The sequence below is a fragment of the Temnothorax nylanderi genome, unplaced genomic scaffold (genome assembly GCF_030848795.1).
Source record: "Temnothorax nylanderi isolate EJ_2023f unplaced genomic scaffold, tnyl_v1.0 TNYL_tig0221_pilon, whole genome shotgun sequence".
In the NCBI taxonomy this organism is placed as follows: Eukaryota; Metazoa; Arthropoda; class Insecta; order Hymenoptera; family Formicidae; genus Temnothorax; species Temnothorax nylanderi.
Genome location: NW_027249283.1, coordinates 43,961 through 61,906, shown reverse-complemented (window position 1 = coordinate 61,906; position 17,946 = coordinate 43,961). Strand labels below are relative to the sequence as shown.

General features: G+C 39.1%; 2 protein-coding genes and 1 long non-coding RNA gene across 6 annotated transcripts; 1 reads left to right on the top strand and 2 right to left on the bottom strand.

Annotated features, from left to right (window-relative positions):
* Window positions 1-7,529: 7,529 nt before the first annotated feature.
* On the bottom strand, window positions 7,530-10,218 carry LOC139779358 (uncharacterized). Of its 2 annotated transcripts, none has more exons than XR_011719870.1 (3): window positions 10,042-10,218; window positions 7,884-8,100; window positions 7,530-7,791 (listed from the first exon to the last, which is right to left on the bottom strand). It is a non-coding gene; the product is annotated as an uncharacterized lncRNA (long non-coding RNA). The 2 variants fall into 2 exon arrangements; XR_011719871.1 differs by having other exon boundaries at window positions 7,884-8,097.
* On the top strand, window positions 10,149-13,481 carry Art1 (arginine methyltransferase 1). 2 transcript variants are annotated; one of them, XM_071717694.1, is made up of 2 exons: window positions 10,149-10,283; window positions 11,454-13,481. In XM_071717694.1, exons 1-2 carry the CDS (start codon window positions 10,164-10,166, stop codon window positions 12,534-12,536), a joined length of 1,203 nt encoding a protein of 400 aa, XP_071573795.1. In that variant the 5' UTR covers window positions 10,149-10,163; the 3' UTR covers window positions 12,537-13,481. The 2 variants fall into 2 exon arrangements, with proteins under 2 accessions (XP_071573795.1, XP_071573796.1); XM_071717695.1 differs by lacking the exon at window positions 10,149-10,283 and adding an exon at window positions 10,556-10,812.
* On the bottom strand, window positions 13,362-17,486 carry Sec10 (Exocyst complex component Sec10). Of its 2 annotated transcripts, none has more exons than XM_071717689.1 (6): window positions 17,256-17,486; window positions 16,218-16,661; window positions 14,721-15,298; window positions 14,154-14,642; window positions 13,560-14,067; window positions 13,362-13,495 (listed from the first exon to the last, which is right to left on the bottom strand). In XM_071717689.1, exons 1-6 carry the CDS (start codon window positions 17,319-17,321, stop codon window positions 13,397-13,399), a joined length of 2,184 nt encoding a protein of 727 aa, XP_071573790.1. In that variant the 5' UTR covers window positions 17,322-17,486; the 3' UTR covers window positions 13,362-13,396. The 2 variants fall into 2 exon arrangements, with proteins under 2 accessions (XP_071573790.1, XP_071573791.1); XM_071717690.1 differs by lacking the exon at window positions 17,256-17,486 and adding an exon at window positions 16,910-17,237.
* Window positions 17,487-17,946: the final 460 nt, after the last annotated feature.

Sequence of the window (17,946 nt, the reverse complement as noted above, 5' to 3'; positions counted from 1 at the left end):
ATTGAAATTTAATCAATCAGAACAGAGAAAACTGATCTCAAGTTTAGTAAACTTTGCTCTGATTGGTCAAATTTCAATCCAATCTTAATCCCAATCCGTAGTCTGATACGGGCATTACTCGATTGGTCGAAACCTTACTGTTACTGTTACGAAAAAGTGTGTGTCCGGGGCCTTAAGGTCAATCCAGACAAACTTGCATAGCGCATAAACATAACCATAAGAGATTTGATTGGTCCATATGCATGTGCATAAAGCCCGTATCAGACTACGGATTGGGATTGAGATTGGATTGAAATTTAATCAATCAGAACAGAGAAAACTGATCTCAAGTTTAGTAAACTTTGCTCTGATTGGTCAAATTTCAATCCAATCTTAATCCCAATCCGTAGTCTGATACGGGCATAAGGAAATAGACCAATCCATTTCTTTATGCATATGGTTATGCACCTATGCAAGTTTGTCTGGATAGACCTTAAAGCGGGGAGCACACACTTCTGCACAACGCATAATGCGTAAGCATAAGAAAATTGATTGGTCTATTTCCTTATGCACATGTGTATGGACCAATCAATTTTCTTATGCTTACGCATTAATGCGTTGTGCAGAAGTGTGTGCTCCCCGCTTTAAGGCCATCGCACACAAAATTGCATAGGCTGCATAAGCATAGCATAATAGAAGAGTCCTATGTAGAGAGACGCAAACTTGTTCCTCCTTCTGATTGGTCAGTTATAGACTAATAGACAGCAGGGAGTACGATCATAAGATGGCGGCGGCGGCAAAGTGGGGGTAAAGTTTGCGTTTTTCTACTAATATAGGACTCTAAGCATAAGACCGCTGGACCAATGAGCATCTTATGTAAATCAATATGGCGACTTTATGCTAGATGCTCATTGGTTTAGCGGTCTTATGCTATGCATATGCAGCCTATGCAATTTTGTGTGCGAGGCCCTTTAGGGGCAATTTCACCAACCACGGTTAGCTTAACCGACGGTTAAAGTTAGCAGGATTGACCAATAGAAAGCAGGGTGGATTCATTTCTATTGGTCAATCCTGCTAACCAGTGAAAACACGCAATGGAATCATTCTGATTGGTTAGCTCCCCACCATCCCACCTTTCCAATTCCGTTTTCCGATAATTCCGATGTCCATGGGACAGCACCTACGAATATCTTTATGGCTTCTGCCCACAGGACACGGAACGTGTCGCTTTTCCGCAAGAACTAAAAGTTTATTGGCTACCGCGTCGCTTCTTGCCGCGCGGCAAGCGTTTCCGCGTCCTGTGTGCAGAAGCCATTATGCCCGTTCTAGACTGGAGGATGATCCTACTCTCGGCTCATCCTCCTTTCTATAGTGTACGTGACATAAACTATACATAAACTATAGATTTTTAGGGTGCCGTCCCATGCAGGACGGAATTTCGGAAAACGGAATCTCGGAATCATTCTGATTGGTTAGCCCCATGGGGCTTGTACTGTGCCCCATGGGGCTAACCAATCAGAATGATTCCGAGATTCCGTTTTCCGAAATTCCGTCCTGCATGGGACGGCACCCTTAGGGCCTGAGCAGAATAGCTGACTTATAATTTTAAGACAGTGTTTTATGCTTTAAATCTTTGTTTTTAGCAACGTACAATACTGTCTTTGTCTCAAGTCTTAAGCCTTGTGTACACGATACTAGAAATCGGTCCGAGTTTCGGTTTAAGCCAATCAACTTGCAGCCCTTACAGAAAAGCAGCAGTTTCATTGGCTTAAACCGAAACTCGGACCGATTTCTAGTATCGTGTACACAAGGCTATTAGCTATCACAAGAGCGCGCTATTAGCGCTATTTGCTTATTCTATCCTTGTTCTACACTTGATGAGCGATAAAGATAGAATGATGCAATAGCGCTAATAGCGCGCTCCCCGAACGCAGCCAAAGTGTCAACATTGTAAGACTTGAGACATAAGACAGTATTGTGCGTTGCTAAAAACAAAGATTTAAAGCATAAAACACTGTCTTAAAATTATAAGTCAGCTATTCTGTTCAGGCCCTTACCCGTCTACACTAGAGCCGAGAGTAGGATCAGAGAGAAAGGGCCTGAGCAGAATAGCTGACTTATAATTTTAAGACAGTGTTTTATGCTTTAAATCTTTGTTTTTAGCAACGCACAATACTGTCTTATGTCTCAAGTCTTACAATGTTGACACTTTGTACACTCGTTTAAGACTTGAGACACAAGACAGTATTGTGCGTTGCTAAAAACAAAGATTTAAAGCATAAAACACTGTCTTGAAATTATAAGTCAGCTATTCTGCTCAGACACAAAGATGAGAGTGGTCATGCCCGCCAATGCCCGCGTTTTGGCTGTACCCGAATCTTGTCGGTATGTGTACGTTTTTGTGGTTCTCTTCCGTGCTATGTCCACGATTTTTTTATTCTCTTTGGAAATAAAACCAAAAAATCGTGAATCTAACGGAAGAGAACCAAAAAATCGTGAACATAACATGAAAGAGAACCCCAAAATCGTTGACATTACCACAAAATAGTTGACATAGCATGGAAGAGAACCACAAAAACGTGCACATACCGACAGGATTCGGGTACAGCCAAAACGCGGGCATGACCACTCTCATCTTTCTCTCTGGTAGGATCATCCTCCAGTCTAGAACGGGCATTAGGGTACGCGATACGCGGAGCCAAAGCACATAACATGGCGTAGCGATATACGACGGTCGTAGTCCTCGACTTGACAAATCAGGATACGCCAAAGCTTGTGCGTAATCTACAATTGCGTAAACGTGGTCGTAAGTAGTTGTAAGAGTGTTGTACGGCGTGGTTGTAAAGCGGTACTGCGGTTGTAAAGCGTGTTGTGGAAGATGGTTGAACTTCATCTTTCACGACTACGCCAGATGTGAACGTAAGAGCCAACCAGAGTGCATTCGAAATACACACTGCACTCTGATTGGTTGCTTTAATCAAGTTTACAACGTATCGTTACTCTATTGTAGATTGATCAGTTGTACAAGATTCACGACTACTACTACTGCTACTCCTACAACCCTACGTTTACGCAATTGTAGAATAGCCTTTACTTACGTCCACGACTACGACTGTCATATGTGCTTTGGTCCTTAGGCCCGGTCTACAATGGATGTTGTAAGTCGTAAGTCGTAAGAATTGACCAATCACAGTTCATTATTCTCCTTGCGGTCGAAGAATAATGAACTGTGATTGGCCAATTCTTACGACTTACGACTTACAACATCCATTGTAGACCGGGCCTTAGGCTACAACTACATTTATCGTAACGCTTTGATCGTGGTCGTAAGCAATGAAGTCGTCGTAAAGCCCCGGACACACACTTTTTCGTAACAGTAACAGTAAGGTTTCGACCAATCGCGTTGCTCGATTTGGGAACGTATATACGACCGTACGTCGTATGTCGTACGTGTGTCGTAAGTCGTAAGAATTGACCAATCACAGTTCATTATTCTCCTTGCGGTCGAAGAATAAAGGTACAATTTCACGATGACGCTCGACGCTGGATTCGAGCGTCAAAAAGCTAAACTGTGTTTAGCTTTGACGCTCGACGCTCATTTCAGCCAATCCAGTGGTTACGTTATATTTCGCGTCCCTCTGAATCTATCACGTGACCAGATTTGACGCTCGAATCCAGCGTCGAGCGTCATCGTGAAATTGTACCTTAATGAACTGTGATTGGCCAATTCTTACGACTTACGACCTACAACATCCATTGTAGACCGGGCCTGAACATTACGATAGATGTAGTTGTAGCCTTAGGGTGAAATCACACGATACGGGAATCAGCATGCGGGACAAAGGATGCGTGATTCGAACAGCGAATCAGCGCTCTTCCGCATTTTTCTGTAAGCGCTGATTGGCTGTTCGAATCACGCATCCTCTGTCCCGCATGCTGATTCCCGTATCGTGTGATTTCACCCTTACGCGGAAAATATCAGTCCATGTGACCCCCCGCACCCTTAAGCCCGGTGTCCACGATGCAAGAACTGTGTCCAAGTTTTGGTTTAAAGCCTTGTGTACACGATACTAAAAATCGGTCCGAGTTTCGGTTTAAGCCAATAAAACTGCTGCTTTTCTGTAAGAGCTGCAAGTTGATTGGTTTAAACCGAAACTCGGACCGATTTCTAGTATCGTCACAGATTAATAGATCTATTAATCTGTGGTATCGTGTACACAAGGCTTAAGCCAATCAACTTGCAGCTCTTACAGAAAAGTAGCAGTTTCATTGGCTAAAGCTTTGTGTACACGATACTAGAAATCGGTCCGAGTTTCGGTTTAAGCCAATCAACTTGCAGCTCTTACAGAAAAGCAGCAGTTTCATTGGCTTAAACCGAAACTCGGACCGATTTCTAGTATCGTGTACACAAGGCTTTAAACCGAAACTTGGACACAGTTCTTGCACCGAGCTTTAGGCTGAAGTCACATGGCATGTATTTTCCGCGTAAGAGCCACCGCACAAGATTCTCGTATGGTCACGTAGCGTAACGTAACGCGAGCCAACGCACAAGAAACGTATTGGTTACGGCCGTTACGGCGTTATACGTTTTTTGTACGTTGATCTACGTTACGTTACCATGCGAGAGCTTGTGCGGAGGTTCTTACCGATACGTTTCTTGTGCGTTGACTCACGTTACGTTACGCTACGTGACCATACGAGAGTCTTGTGCGGTGGCTCTAACGCGTAACCGCGTAACCAATTAGAAGCGTTTCGCATTTTCAGTTATGCATATTCGCGTTTCTGATTGGTTACGCGATACGCGTTACGCGGAAAATATCAGTCCATGTGACCGCACCCTTAGATTTGCACGTTATGGTCGGTATTCATAGGCCGGTATTCATAGTCGGTTCTCGAATAGAAGTTGTTGTACTTTGATGATTCTAGACAAGGTCGGTAAATGGTGCGCGCTACATAAGGTCTTCCGCTGCACTTCGAGCTATTTGGATCCAAAATGGCGACCACAACGCTCAGCGTACACCATCAGCGCGAATGGCGAACTACGCACACAGTAACAACTATTGTACGACGTGCACTAATACACAGTCACTGGATCCAAAATGGCGGCCGTCGGAAGACATTAGGTTTGTTCTTTTCAGTTGCACTGGTACTGCACTGGTTCTGGACTAGAACTGGCGAGTACAGCAGAAATTTTTTTAGTGCAAGAATACTAAGTGTCTGAGCAGAATAGCTGACTTATAATTTCAAGACAGTGTTTTATGCTTTAAATCTTTGTTTTTAGCAACGCACAATACTGTCTTGTGTCTCAAGTCTTAAACGAGTGTACAAAGTGTCAACATTGTAAGACTTGAGACATAAGACAGTATTGTGCGTTGCTAAAAACAAAGATTTAAAGCATAAAACATTGTCTTAAAATTATAAGTCAGCTATTCTGCTCAGGCACTAAGAGGAAGGAAAAGGACGCCACAGTGCAAGAATCAACATGGCGCAACACGTAATTGAAGACGTTGATTTATCAGACGAAGAAGATTTTGTTTTACCACCACCACCACTATTATACATTTTCTTATAGATAATTATTTTTTGCTTGGAGATAGCGCATACCCATGTTTGAAAGAATTAATTGTACCATACAGGAATAACAGACATCTGACACGTGCACAGAGAATATTTAATCAGAAACTAAGTTCCTGCAGGGTAATAATTGAAAACGCATTTGGGTGTCTCAAGCAACGTTTTAGACAACTATGGGAGCTTTCCAGCAAGTGACACAAGCCGACACAAACGTCGTTCTATCTTTCTTTTTTGGCAATGAGTAACAAAGACAAAACGATACCTGTGTCGACTTGTGTCGCTTGCTGGAAAACTCCCTATATCATACCTCTATGAAGTTGGCCGGACAACTTCAACGTATCGAACTTTCATTAATTGGAATCGATTGGTGGTCGTTTGGTGGTCTTTGGTAGTCTAGTCCGATCGTTTGGTGGTTAGTCGTTTTCCTGTAAAATAAAAATGAAATTTCCGGTGTGAAGTTAGCCGGACAATTTTTATTTTTCAACCAATTTAACTTTTCTATAGCTCATTCGACGCGGAATCGTTTGGTGGTCACGAATATCATCCTAAAAACGTTTGGTGGTCAACCGTTTTCCCAGAAAATAGAAAAAATCGTATGCGCATAATGTTGGACATATCACCACTGTGCCATTAGCCGGAAAAATTGTATTTATCACCCAAATTGACTTTGATAGGGCTCATTCGACGCGGAATCGTTTGGTGGTCACGAATATCATCGTTAAAATGTTTGGTGGTCAATCGTTTTCCTAAAAAATAGAAAAAACCGTACGCTCACGCCATTGGTCGTATGACTCCGTGACATTAGTTGGATAAATATTATTTATCAATCAAATTGACTTTGATAGGGCTCATTCGACGCGTAATCGTTTGGTGGTCACGAATATCGTCGTTAAAACGTTTGGTGGTCAATCATTTTCTCAGAAAATAGAGAAAACCGTATGCGCATAATGCCGGACATATCACTCTGTGCCATTAATCGGAAAAATTGTATTTATCACCCAAATTGACTTTGATAGGGCTCATTCGACGCGGAATCGTTTGGTGGTCACGAATATCATCGTTAAAACGTTTGGTGGTCAATCGTTTTCCTAAAAAAATAGAAAAAACCGTACGCTCACGCCATTGGTCGTATGACTCCGTGACATTAGTTAGTCACGGAGTCATACGACCAATGGCGTGAGCGTACGGTTTTTTCCATTTTCTGGGAAAACGGTTGACCACCAAACGTTTTTATGATGATATTCGTGACCACCAAACGATTCCGCGTCAAATGAGCTATAAAAAAGTTAAATTGGTTGAAAAATAAAAATTGTCCGGCTAACTTCACACCGGAAATTTCATTTTTATTTTACAGGAAAACGACTAACCACCAAACGATCGGACTAGACTACCAAAGACCACCAAACGACCACCAATCGATTCCAATTAATGAAAGTTCGATACGTTGAAGTTGTCCGGCCAACTTCATAGAGGTCTATATTATTTCAAATTGCGCGATATGGTGCGTATGGTACGCGTGATATATGCGTGTTGCGTACTTCATAATATTGCAAAAATTAAAGATTTGCAATATCTTGAAGAGCCAATAAATGACCAGTATCCTGACATGAAAGCACAAAACTTGCGTGTTAATTTTGATGAAGCAGTAAGAGAACATGAAACTGAAGTGCATATCCGAGACGAATTATGTCATTTACTATATCAATAAAATTAAGTGTAATAATCTCAGCAATTAAATTAATGTAAAAAAATAAACAATTGCTTTTCTTGTTATTCTATCCTCTATTTTATTTCTATCTTTCATAATACAAATATATTATTTTAACAAAAAGGAGAAGGCTCATAAAATTAAATAAAAAGTAAACAAATAAAAAAATAGAGCAAATAAAAGTCAAACGCTAATGCAACATTTGTAATTTATTATATGTATTTTGTACATGCATATTAATATATGTATATATATGTAAAACAAAACATTTCTTAACTATTAATAACGTTTTATTCGAAGAGTAACATGCATATTGCTTTCCTTTTTATAAATTAAAAATTATAAAGAAAGAAACAAACAAAATTAGTTAATGAATAAAAAATAAAAAAAAATAAAAAAAAATTGTACTCTTCCTTCTTTCACTGTTCAAAAGATTGCTTTTAAAGCAAGGAACTTGTGTTGGACAATTTCCAGGACTCAATATAGCCTCCTTAATTTGACTATTAACACCCTTCGGATCTAATATAGCGCTATAAAAAGTAAAACTATAAAATATAAAATACATATCAAACATATATTTATCCTTTATATTTACTCTTTTAAGTTACGGCAGTAAACTAACCTCTGAACTAGTGCAGCAGTTCAGTTGAAAAGAACAGACCATTTCAGACTTTCCACCTTTGCACTGCTTGTACTTGCTCAAGACCTGGGGCAAGCAGTTCAATGAACTGTTGAACTAAGTTCTGTTGTACTACTGAAAAGAACAGTAACCCTTGACGTCACTTCTGGTAAAAAGAACGCTTCAGTGTACACTTTTTGAACTAGTGCAGAAAGTTCTGCTGAAAAGAACAAACCTCTTATGTAGCGTCGATACCGACGCGCCATTTACCGACCTTGATTCTAGATAGCGTTATAGTCGAAAAATGTGGGGTCGAGAGCTGAGTATGAGCCTGGGCCCGTGGAATATATATATATATTCCAGGCTCATACTCAGCTCTCGACCCCACATTTTTCGACTATAACGCTATCTAGAATCATCAAAGTACAACTACTTCTATTCGAGAACTTGAATCGAGGACGACCGATTTCTAGCATCGTGGACACAGGCCTTTATATTTAAGACCGTCTTAAGCCCCTTGCACAATAGGCGATAGCGATAGCAAAGCTACAGCTTTGTCGGCACCTTTGTCGCTGTCGCTATCGCTATCGCTATCGCCTATTGTGCAAGGGGCTAAAGGTATAGCTTTGTCGGCAACTTTATTGCTGTCGCTATCGCTATCGCTATCACCTATTGTGCAAGGGGCTTTAAGTACAATCTTAAGGTGTTATGAACCAATCACAGAGCCATATTAGCATCTTAAGACATTACTTAAAGGCCATTGCACGTAACAAAGTTTTAGTCATAATCGTAAAGCCGTAAGAAAATAGACCAATCACAGTCGATTATTCTCCTTGAGCTCGAAGAATAATCGACTGTGATTGGTCTATTTTCTTACGGCCTTATGCCCGTATCAGACTACGGATTGGGATTGAGATTGGATTGAAATTAGACCAATCAGAGCAAAGTTTACTAAACTTGAGATCAGTTTTCTCTGTTCTGATTGATTAAATTTCAATCCAATCTCAATCCCAATCCGTAGTCTGATACGGGCTTTACGATTATGACTAAAACTTTGTTACGTGCAATGGCCCGTAATTTAAGACAGTCTTGAAATAAGATCCGACTATGAATACCAGCCCAGGAGCCCTATTCTTGAAAAATATCGCATACGATATGTCATGAATATCACACTCTGCAACCAATAGCACACTTGCAAAGTGTGATTTTCTAGTGACATTCCTAAAATATCGTATGCGATATTTGTCGAGAATAGGGCCCCAGATCTTGGCCCGGATTTTATAGGGCCAATTCCTTTTAGCGACACAAGTCGACACAAACATCGTTCTATCCTTCTTGGCATTCAATGAATAACAAAGACAGAACGACACTTGTGTCGACTTGTGTCACTAAAAGGAATTGGCCCATAGTCGGTTCTTATTTTAAGCCTTGTGTACACGATACTAGAAATCGGTCCGAGTTTCGGTTTAAAGCCTTGTGTCCACGATGCTAGAACTGCGTCCGAGTTTCGGTTTAAGCCAATGAAACTGCTGCTTTTCTGTAAGAGCTGCTAGTTGATTGGCTTAAACCGAAACTCGGACGCAGTTCTAGCATCGTGGACACCGGGCTTAAGCCAATCAACTTGCAGCTCTTACAGAAAAGCAGCAGTTTCATTGGCTTAAACCGAAACTCGGACCGATTTCTAGTATCGTGTACACAAGGCTTAAGACCGTCTTAAGTAATGTCTTAAAATGTTAATATGGCTCTGTGATTGGTTCATAACATCTTAAGATCGGCTATATAGGTGCGCTCGGGGAGACGCTATTAGCGCTGACAACGTCATTCTATCTCTGTTACTTACTGAAAGTTGAACAAGGACAGAGCACGCTCATAGCGCTAAAAGCGCGCTCCGCGAACCCAGCCTATGAATACCGGCCTATTACTACGTTTACGCGAGCGTTACTTCTGTAGTAACTTACGATAATTCCTTCACGTAAACGGGATTTTCCTTCGCGTAAACGGGATTTTGTAGTAACTTACGATAATTTACTCCGCGTAAACGGGTGAATTATCATAAGTTACTACAGAAGTAACGCTCGCGTAAACGTAGTATATATGATTTTAATATGATAAAATTATTTTGTATAATATAATTAAATAATTTTTAAATATAATTACATACTCTTTTCGCAGCTTGCTTTTTGCGTAACACGAAAGAAATCGGTGAGCCATGAGGGATTCTTGAAAGAAAACACAAAAGATTTGTATTCGCGTGTAGCGAGATTGTGGTCGGTGAGAATCACGATGCTAGTGACGGGCCTGAGAGATGATCCGGTCGTCTGCTGTGACGCAGTCAAAATGGCGACGAGTGATGAAGTGCCGGTAGAAATCAAGCAGAGTCGCGCGTGTATCACGGAGAATTCGGTGAGTTTTATCGAGTGGGTTATTTCAGTAAAATAACGGAGGGCTCGATCTTTAACGGGATATTATTGACCGATACAGTCCAAAGATAATAGACGCACACTACTCGAAGTGCAAAACGGCTAGAAACGTCGGCTTTGTCGTGATAAAAGTCCTCTCGCGTCGCGTATGTATGTACAGTAGAGACGTAGAGAGTACCCAAGGCTCTTGGCGCGAGTAGCGGTTGAGAATAGGACCACGCTGCCGCGATACGTTTCCGAGGCGGTTACACGAGGACGTGACGCCAAGGAGCGCCTGGTTACGGATACGCGATTATCGAGACGCAGAAGATTCGCAACTCTCGGCGGACGTTCTATATAGAACAGCGGAAACGATATAGCGGAATATAGCGCGTGTAGGCAGGATATCGACTAGCCGTTCGATTCCGAAGGGGACGCCATTTGTTTTGGCGGGCACGTGTATTTCATTGCCGGGCGCGAACTCGCTCGTTGGATTAACAGATCCTGTGCTAATCGCACTTATGAACAGCATTGTAAATTTACCGTTTAAACAATATTAATTTTTGTAGAAACAGTGGTTTTGGTAGTACGACGTATGTGTGTGCGTTATGCGTTTATACGATAGATTGATAGCGGAAACTATGTTCCTACGTGATTTACGTATTTTTTACATACTGGAACTAAGCGTTTGTTGTATATACTGATAAATTAAGCAGTGCAATATGCATATCCATGAAATAAAGCTCTTTAATCTTCCGTGTGCATACGTTTTTTCGGTACCTTCCCAGTGCATACATGGGTCTGTCACGTTCGACGCTATTTTTCCCTACTTTAAAGTATTCTAAAAAATCTGAAAAATTCACAAAACATTTGTCTACATTGTAGTTGACGATTTTATAGTCATTTTGATGAACATTGTTTATTTAATATTTTCTGGCAGGCTTGCAAGTTAAGTTACGAGCGATATCATTTTGGCTTGGACGCCGTTGACCCATGTTTACACACGGAGAGTTAATGCAATAAGATCGTAAAATATTATATTTTGAGATTTTATTTTACCGCTGCAATTTTATAGTTAAAACTTACAAGCGCATAATAAATTAGAGAGTAAAATATAGTTCAAATAATTTGTTCGATATGTTGATTGGTTTCTAACACACTATAAATGTTACAGATGTCAGAAATGGAGTCCATGGACATAGCAGCAGAGCCTACTACTGTGAATAAGAATGCTAGCGTACCATCCTGCAGAGAATCTGTATCTGTCGATGACATGACCTCGAGGGATTACTATTTTGATTCCTATGCTCATTATGGAATACATGAAGAAATGCTAAAGGATGAAGTACGCACCGTGACTTATCGAAACTCAATGTATCATAACAAACATCTCTTTAAAGGGAAGACAGTTCTCGATATCGGCTGTGGCACCGGTATTCTCTCCATGTTTGCAGCTAAAGCTGGTGCAGCTAAAGTCATTGGTATCGAATGCTCTAATATCGTTGAGTATGCAGAGAAGATAGTAGAGGCAAATAATCTGTCCAATGTTATAACGATACTTAAGGGGAAAGTCGAAGAGGTTTCATTGCCTGACGGAATAGAAAAGGTTGATATAATAATATCCGAATGGATGGGCTACTGTTTGTTTTACGAATCGATGTTGGATACAGTACTCTTTGCCAGAGACAAGTGGCTCCGCGAAGATGGTATGCTCTTCCCTGATAAAGCGACTCTATTCATTTGTGGAATCGAAGATAGACAATATAAAGACGAAAAGATCAATTGGTGGGATGATGTGTATGGATTTGACATGAGTAGCATAAGAAAGGTGGCTATCAGCGAACCGCTAGTAGATGTCGTCGATCCAAAGCAAGTCGTCACAAATGCATGCCTAATCAAAGAAGTTGACCTTTACACAGTGACGAAGGCCGATCTTGAATTTTCGTCGCCGTTTACCCTTCAAGTTCGCAGAAACGACTATGTCCAAGCTCTAGTTACGTTCTTCAACATCGAATTCACCAAGTGCCACAAACGTATTGGCTTCAGTACCGCACCGGAAGTGCCATACACACATTGGAAGCAAACTGTCTTTTACTTCGATGAATACATGACTGTGAAGAAGGGAGAAGAAATATACGGCGTATTCTCGATGAGGCCCAATGCCAGGAATTACAGGGATCTGGATTTCAGCATCGAGTTAGACTTTAAAGGCGAATTGTGCCAAGTCCACGAAACTAATAACTATCGTATGCGCTGATATACAGTGGATTGCGCGCCACTTTCCACTTTTCTCATAATTCATAAAAAAAAAATCATTTAATCAAGCCTGAAGTCGATTTCCTATTATGGAGAACTATAAATGATCGCGTTTAGACAGCATGTATTGTCGACGGTATGTGAACTGTCAAACTTTAATTTTGAAAAGCATAGCGATGCTTTCTGATTAGACATTTAATATAATGACTTTTATAGACGTTTTCTTCCGTAAACGTGCAAATAATTGGATAATTAATTATTTATAATAATTAAATTCAGACGAATAACAAGAGTGTAATAAAAAAATTTTTTACGCGAATTTTCGCGCACAACTAAAAGTGAATTTCTCTATCAATTTGTAAAAAAAAAAGTCTTTAAATGTTAAATATAAATGTTTGGCGATATTTCATTGTAATATTAAAAGAAACTATTTGTAATTAATATCTCTGATGTACAATAAAATATATAATTGTGCGCTAAAATTCTATCCTCGTTATTTTCTTTTATATTGTTAAACTTTGCTTTAGTATAATCTTATCAAAAGTTGGGAAATGCTTGAATTAATTAAAGTTTTTACATGATCCTCTTACCTCTAATCAATACTCATTTATTGCAACTGTCGAAAAAAATAATGGAATAATGAATAGACTTATTTTGAGGAATACTATTTTCTGCGAATGCATATATTTGCAAACAGATAATGACAAGATGAACGAGCCTGAAGGCAAATATTGTATTTAAACGAGTAATCACGACATTACTTGTTTTCGTATATTTAGTAGTTATTTCAATCGTTGATCATGGAGAAGTAGGCTGAGCACAAAGATATTTTTTTCTTTTTTATTTAAGCAGAGTGTATCACTATGTTGTTATACCTTTTAGACAATTGGCTAACTTCTGTGTCTTGTAATCAGTCCTTAATTGAATAAAATTAAGTAGAACGGTACGATCGAGTGTCATCTGCAAAAAATAATACAAATATACATTTCTATAAAACATGAATGCAATAAATTATGCAACATACCAGTTGATCTCCCGTGCAAACTTGTTTCAAATTTTCCGGTTTAACCAATAGTAAGTTGCACAAGGCGTGCAGAGTATCAAAGAGATTCGTAACAAATTCAACCTCAAGTTCCTTAATGCACTTGCGATATTCGTTCATGTCGCATATCGCGCACATAGCACCGGCGGAATTAAACTGAAATTGCTGCAAATGATCGTAAATGATTTTGTGGAATCTAATTCCTAATTCCTTGAGAGCGGTATCTAAATGCCTGCCGTCCAAAGTATTTCGTATCAGTCGTATCATTCCGCTCACGTATTGTACCACGACTAAACAAGCTGGAGTATTCACAGTATCTACGTCTGTTTCCGGCTTAAAATCAGTCTTTTTTTGTTCGCTTTGTAAATACACCTTTACCCAGCCTACAATAGCATTTATGCTGCGATCCAAGCCGGTGTCTAATTTGACGTCTATTTGCTCTAATATCGCTTTCTTCTTCAACAAACAATCGGCGTGTTTAGATGTGGAACTAAAAAAAAGGACATTGTTTCAGTACTACCAATTTGTATTGTTATGTAAAAAAGGCATATCAGACAAATAAAAAAACATGCATACATAACAAGAGGCAGTACACTATCGTTGAACTGTTCCTCCAAGAGTCGAACAATCGCATTACACTGATGCACTACGTTAAAGAAGTGAATCTCTGGTTGAGTCCTGCTCTCTGGTATTGGTACACTTTGTAAACCCAATTCCAACGCGTAGTCTACATGCTCGCTTATTAAATATTGTAATAATATTTCCAAGATCTGTAATGCATTTCCAGGTACATCAATAGACTGTGAAAGTAATTGACATCTTTGAAACGCGAGTTTGGTTCTTTGTAGTATCGCGATCGCTAGTTCTTCTGATAGAAATGTCTCGCCTCCGTAATCTTCTATTTGAGCAATGTTTATATTCGTTCTTGCACCTAGTACAGCCTGTAAGTCTCTACGTAGTTCTTGAAAGCCACCCATTTGCAACTGTTTCTTCTGATGATTCTTAGATTCATAGTACTCTATAAGCAACGTTGCTGACTTTTCTCGAAATGCCTTCGTTTCAATACTAAAATAATCGATAACGGATAATTATTGGTTATAGCTCTGTTATTTTCAGCAGCGTTATTCTGAATTGTGAACTCACCTAATATAAGTATCTAAATATTTCTGAAAGATATTTCTCGTAAGCTTGGCAAGATACGTTTCGTCAGCGCCCATATTGAAGACCTTTAGATCATTGGACAGTTTGACTGTCCTTGTGTACAGATCATATAGGTTTCTGAGATATTTTTCGGAATCGTTTTTGTCAGCTAACTTGGCCACCGCATATTTTTGAAGGCGCAGATGGTATATGTTTAAAACAAACTTAGCCATCACTTGTTCAGGATTAGAGAACACCTGTTGCATAAGCTTGTGATACTTTGTACACATAGGTATGACGTCTTGAAAGACGTCTTTCCCACCAAAAGAACCCATTTGACTTTGTTCTATGAACGCGTCAATGCACTGAGAGTAGCCCTTGAAATGTGCCAAGGTGCTTGCCAATTCTCTCATACGCGGCGCATCTTCCCTATTGTGCGCTCTTACAAATTCCTCGATTAGATTACGTTCTATCTCATCATACTTGACACCAATTTTTTTCTTGGCATGTTCAAATTTCTCAGAGGGAAGTTCTTGGGCTATGAGATGGAGCTTCTGTATCACATCTGCAGCATCGTTTAACTGTAACAAATAACAATTAACTGTAACAATGAATAAACTTTGATCTCGCTATTATTTTTATATTATTTGCTATGTCATTTAAAGGGGTATTCTGGTTTAAAAGGTAAAAAAGATATTTTTCAGGAAATTTTTTTGTAGGGAAACGAAACAAGCGAATAACGTAAAACTGTGCGTGTTCTTTTAGCTTTATTTTAAGAACATATTTTTATTTTTTAAGTAACAAAAATTTTTTCTGTTATATCCCGGTCACTAGGAGGTATAAATGATGGATAGTGTAAATAATTCTAGTTGGGTTAGATATCTGAAATGCAAAAACCAAAAATGTTCTTATTTGGAAAAAGTGTGGCTATTGTTTGAACCAGAATAAACATTATACGTTTATTAGGTTTTTTTCTTTTAATAAAATACTAACAAATTTGAGAGAAAAACTATATTTTTAATATGGAGACCGCCATTTTGTCTAGAATGGAAATATGGTCTAGTTTTAGTTCAGAAGATAGCCACACTTCTCCCGAATAAGAAAATTTTTGGTTTTTGCGTTTCAGATACCTAGAACAGCTAAAATTATTTACACTGTCTATTATTTTTATCTCCTAATGACCAGGATATAATATAAAAAAGAAAAGCATTTTTGTTACTTAAAAAATAAAAATATATTCTTAAAATAAGGTTAAAAAAACATGCAAAGTTTAGCATTATTTGTTTTCCTACAAGAAATTCTTAAAAAAGTGATAATTAAAGTGATAAATTCTTAAAGAATTGACCAATCACAGTGGAATGTGAGGAAAATACTTGACTGTTATTGGTCAATTTCTTACGGCTTAGAGTTTAAATACCCTTAAAGTAAAGTTGTAGACCAGCACTTACGACCTTTTAAATCAGAATACCCCCTTAATTGAATTATCTGAGTTATCTTTACCGACGACTTATCTGTAAAAATTGGATCCGTCAATGGACCAGGGCTTAAAAATTCTGAGAAGTGTCTCATCAATTTTTGAGCCTCAACCGCTCTTGCCCTTGGTGTATTAACACTTTCTAACTGATCCCCCAGATGTAAAACTTTAGTAGCCACGAGATTTATCCTCTCATCTAACTGATGAAACAAATCGATAGAATGTCTATTCCTCTCCTGTAATTCTAATATCTCAAATGTATGTCGAGCTTCCTCTTCTTTCAACGCAGCCTCCAACTTGTCACATTTCTTTTGCTGACGTTCCTGTAGTATCTGTAAGTCTTTAATTGCTTGCAAAAAAGTTTCATGGACGATGACTGGATCAAAAAACGTCTTTCCTCCATCTTTCGTGTTGTCATTGACAGTTCTCCAAGCTAATCTTTCGACAAATTCTTCAGGGTCAAATGGATCCTGTGAAACAGTTGTAATCTATTCACAAATGGTTTGTCACAAATGGCTTAACGCATTATCACACAGAAATTTACAAATTATACAGTATAAAATTAAATTTATTGAAACGACTTTCTTGTTCTTGTAAATACTACTGATCGAAAGTAGTAGTAGTAGTAACAATCGAAATGACCAGTACACTAAAGTATTGATTACACGATAAAATCGTGTAAATCGCTCGATGGAAAGAGAAAAAGATCGATTGAAACCTGCTCCAATTCCTTCATGTATTGCTGCATCATTTTGAAATTGTTCACGCTTGCAGAACAGCATAAAAGTAAAATTTAGGTTAGGTTAAGTTATAACACTCGATCAGTCCAGAAACTGGAGTCGCGAGAACGAGACGAACATTGCCGTTTGTTCGTTCCGAGTCTACATGCGCTTTTTTAATTTGTCGATTCGGTCTCACAATTCTCGAATTGCAAGAAACGTGATCTGTGCACGATTTGATATCACCGCGCTCAACGATACGCACGAGAACGTTATTCTTTAGTAGGCGAACTCGGCTGCCAGATGTCAGCGTGACGAAGTGACGATTAGAGTGACGATACTTACTCCACAATTTTCTAAAGGGTGGTATTCATATACATATAGGCCGATCTTATATTTAAGATTATCCATTATCTTAAGTACGATCTCGAGATACGCTATACGGTAATTTTATCGGCCGGATGGAATCTCGAGCCATAGATCAACTGATGATCTTAAATATGAGTACCGCATTATACGATTGATTCATCATTCGTCAGGTGTGATCAGAAGTGAACACGTGGAAGAATGACGTTACACGTTACACGCTTAGGCGCATACATGCAATCGTGCGTGCACGATACGCCCATCCCGAAACAAACGACTCCATCGCAGAATTCAAAGAATGCGATTTCCATTTAGATAGCTGTTTATTCATTCGTACTTCATATAATTACAGTTACTATATCTCTAAATTTTTCGAATGCCACATATCGTATACCCGTCACAAATAGCCCTCTCACGATACAAAGCTACGCGATTTGGATTACATGTAACTGTAATATCTCTTAAATTGTATAAAATACCCCCGCTTTTCCGCACGATCAGAGCTAGTCCGTAGGACTTGTTTTGTGGATTCTCGGATCGCATTTGAATCGTGTAAAAAAAAAGTACGATGAGGATCAACGATAAAATTCAAGAGAACACAAACGAAGATTCCGCACTCTGTCGTTTGGCTTGGGTGTACGCGAGCAGCACATTTCTTAGATACATTATA

Bases quoted from the DNA above. Each gene is read 5' to 3' on its own strand.
- Art1 (XM_071717694.1), top strand. From the start codon at position 10,164: ATGCTAGTGACGGGCCTGAGAGATGATCCGGTCGTCTGCTGTGACGCA. The intron at 10,284-11,453 runs GTGAGTTTTATC...TAAATGTTACAG, and splicing joins CGTGTATCACGGAGAATTCG to ATGTCAGAAATGGAGTCCAT.
- Sec10 (XM_071717689.1), bottom strand. From the start codon at position 17,321: ATGGATAATCTTAAATATAAGATCGGCCTATATGTATATGAATACCAC. The intron at 14,643-14,720 runs GTGAGTTCACAA...CGATTATTTTAG, and splicing joins TATTTAGATACTTATATTAG to TATTGAAACGAAGGCATTTC. The intron at 14,068-14,153 runs GTATGCATGTTT...CCTTTTTTTTAG, and splicing joins AGTGTACTGCCTCTTGTTAT to TTCCACATCTAAACACGCCG.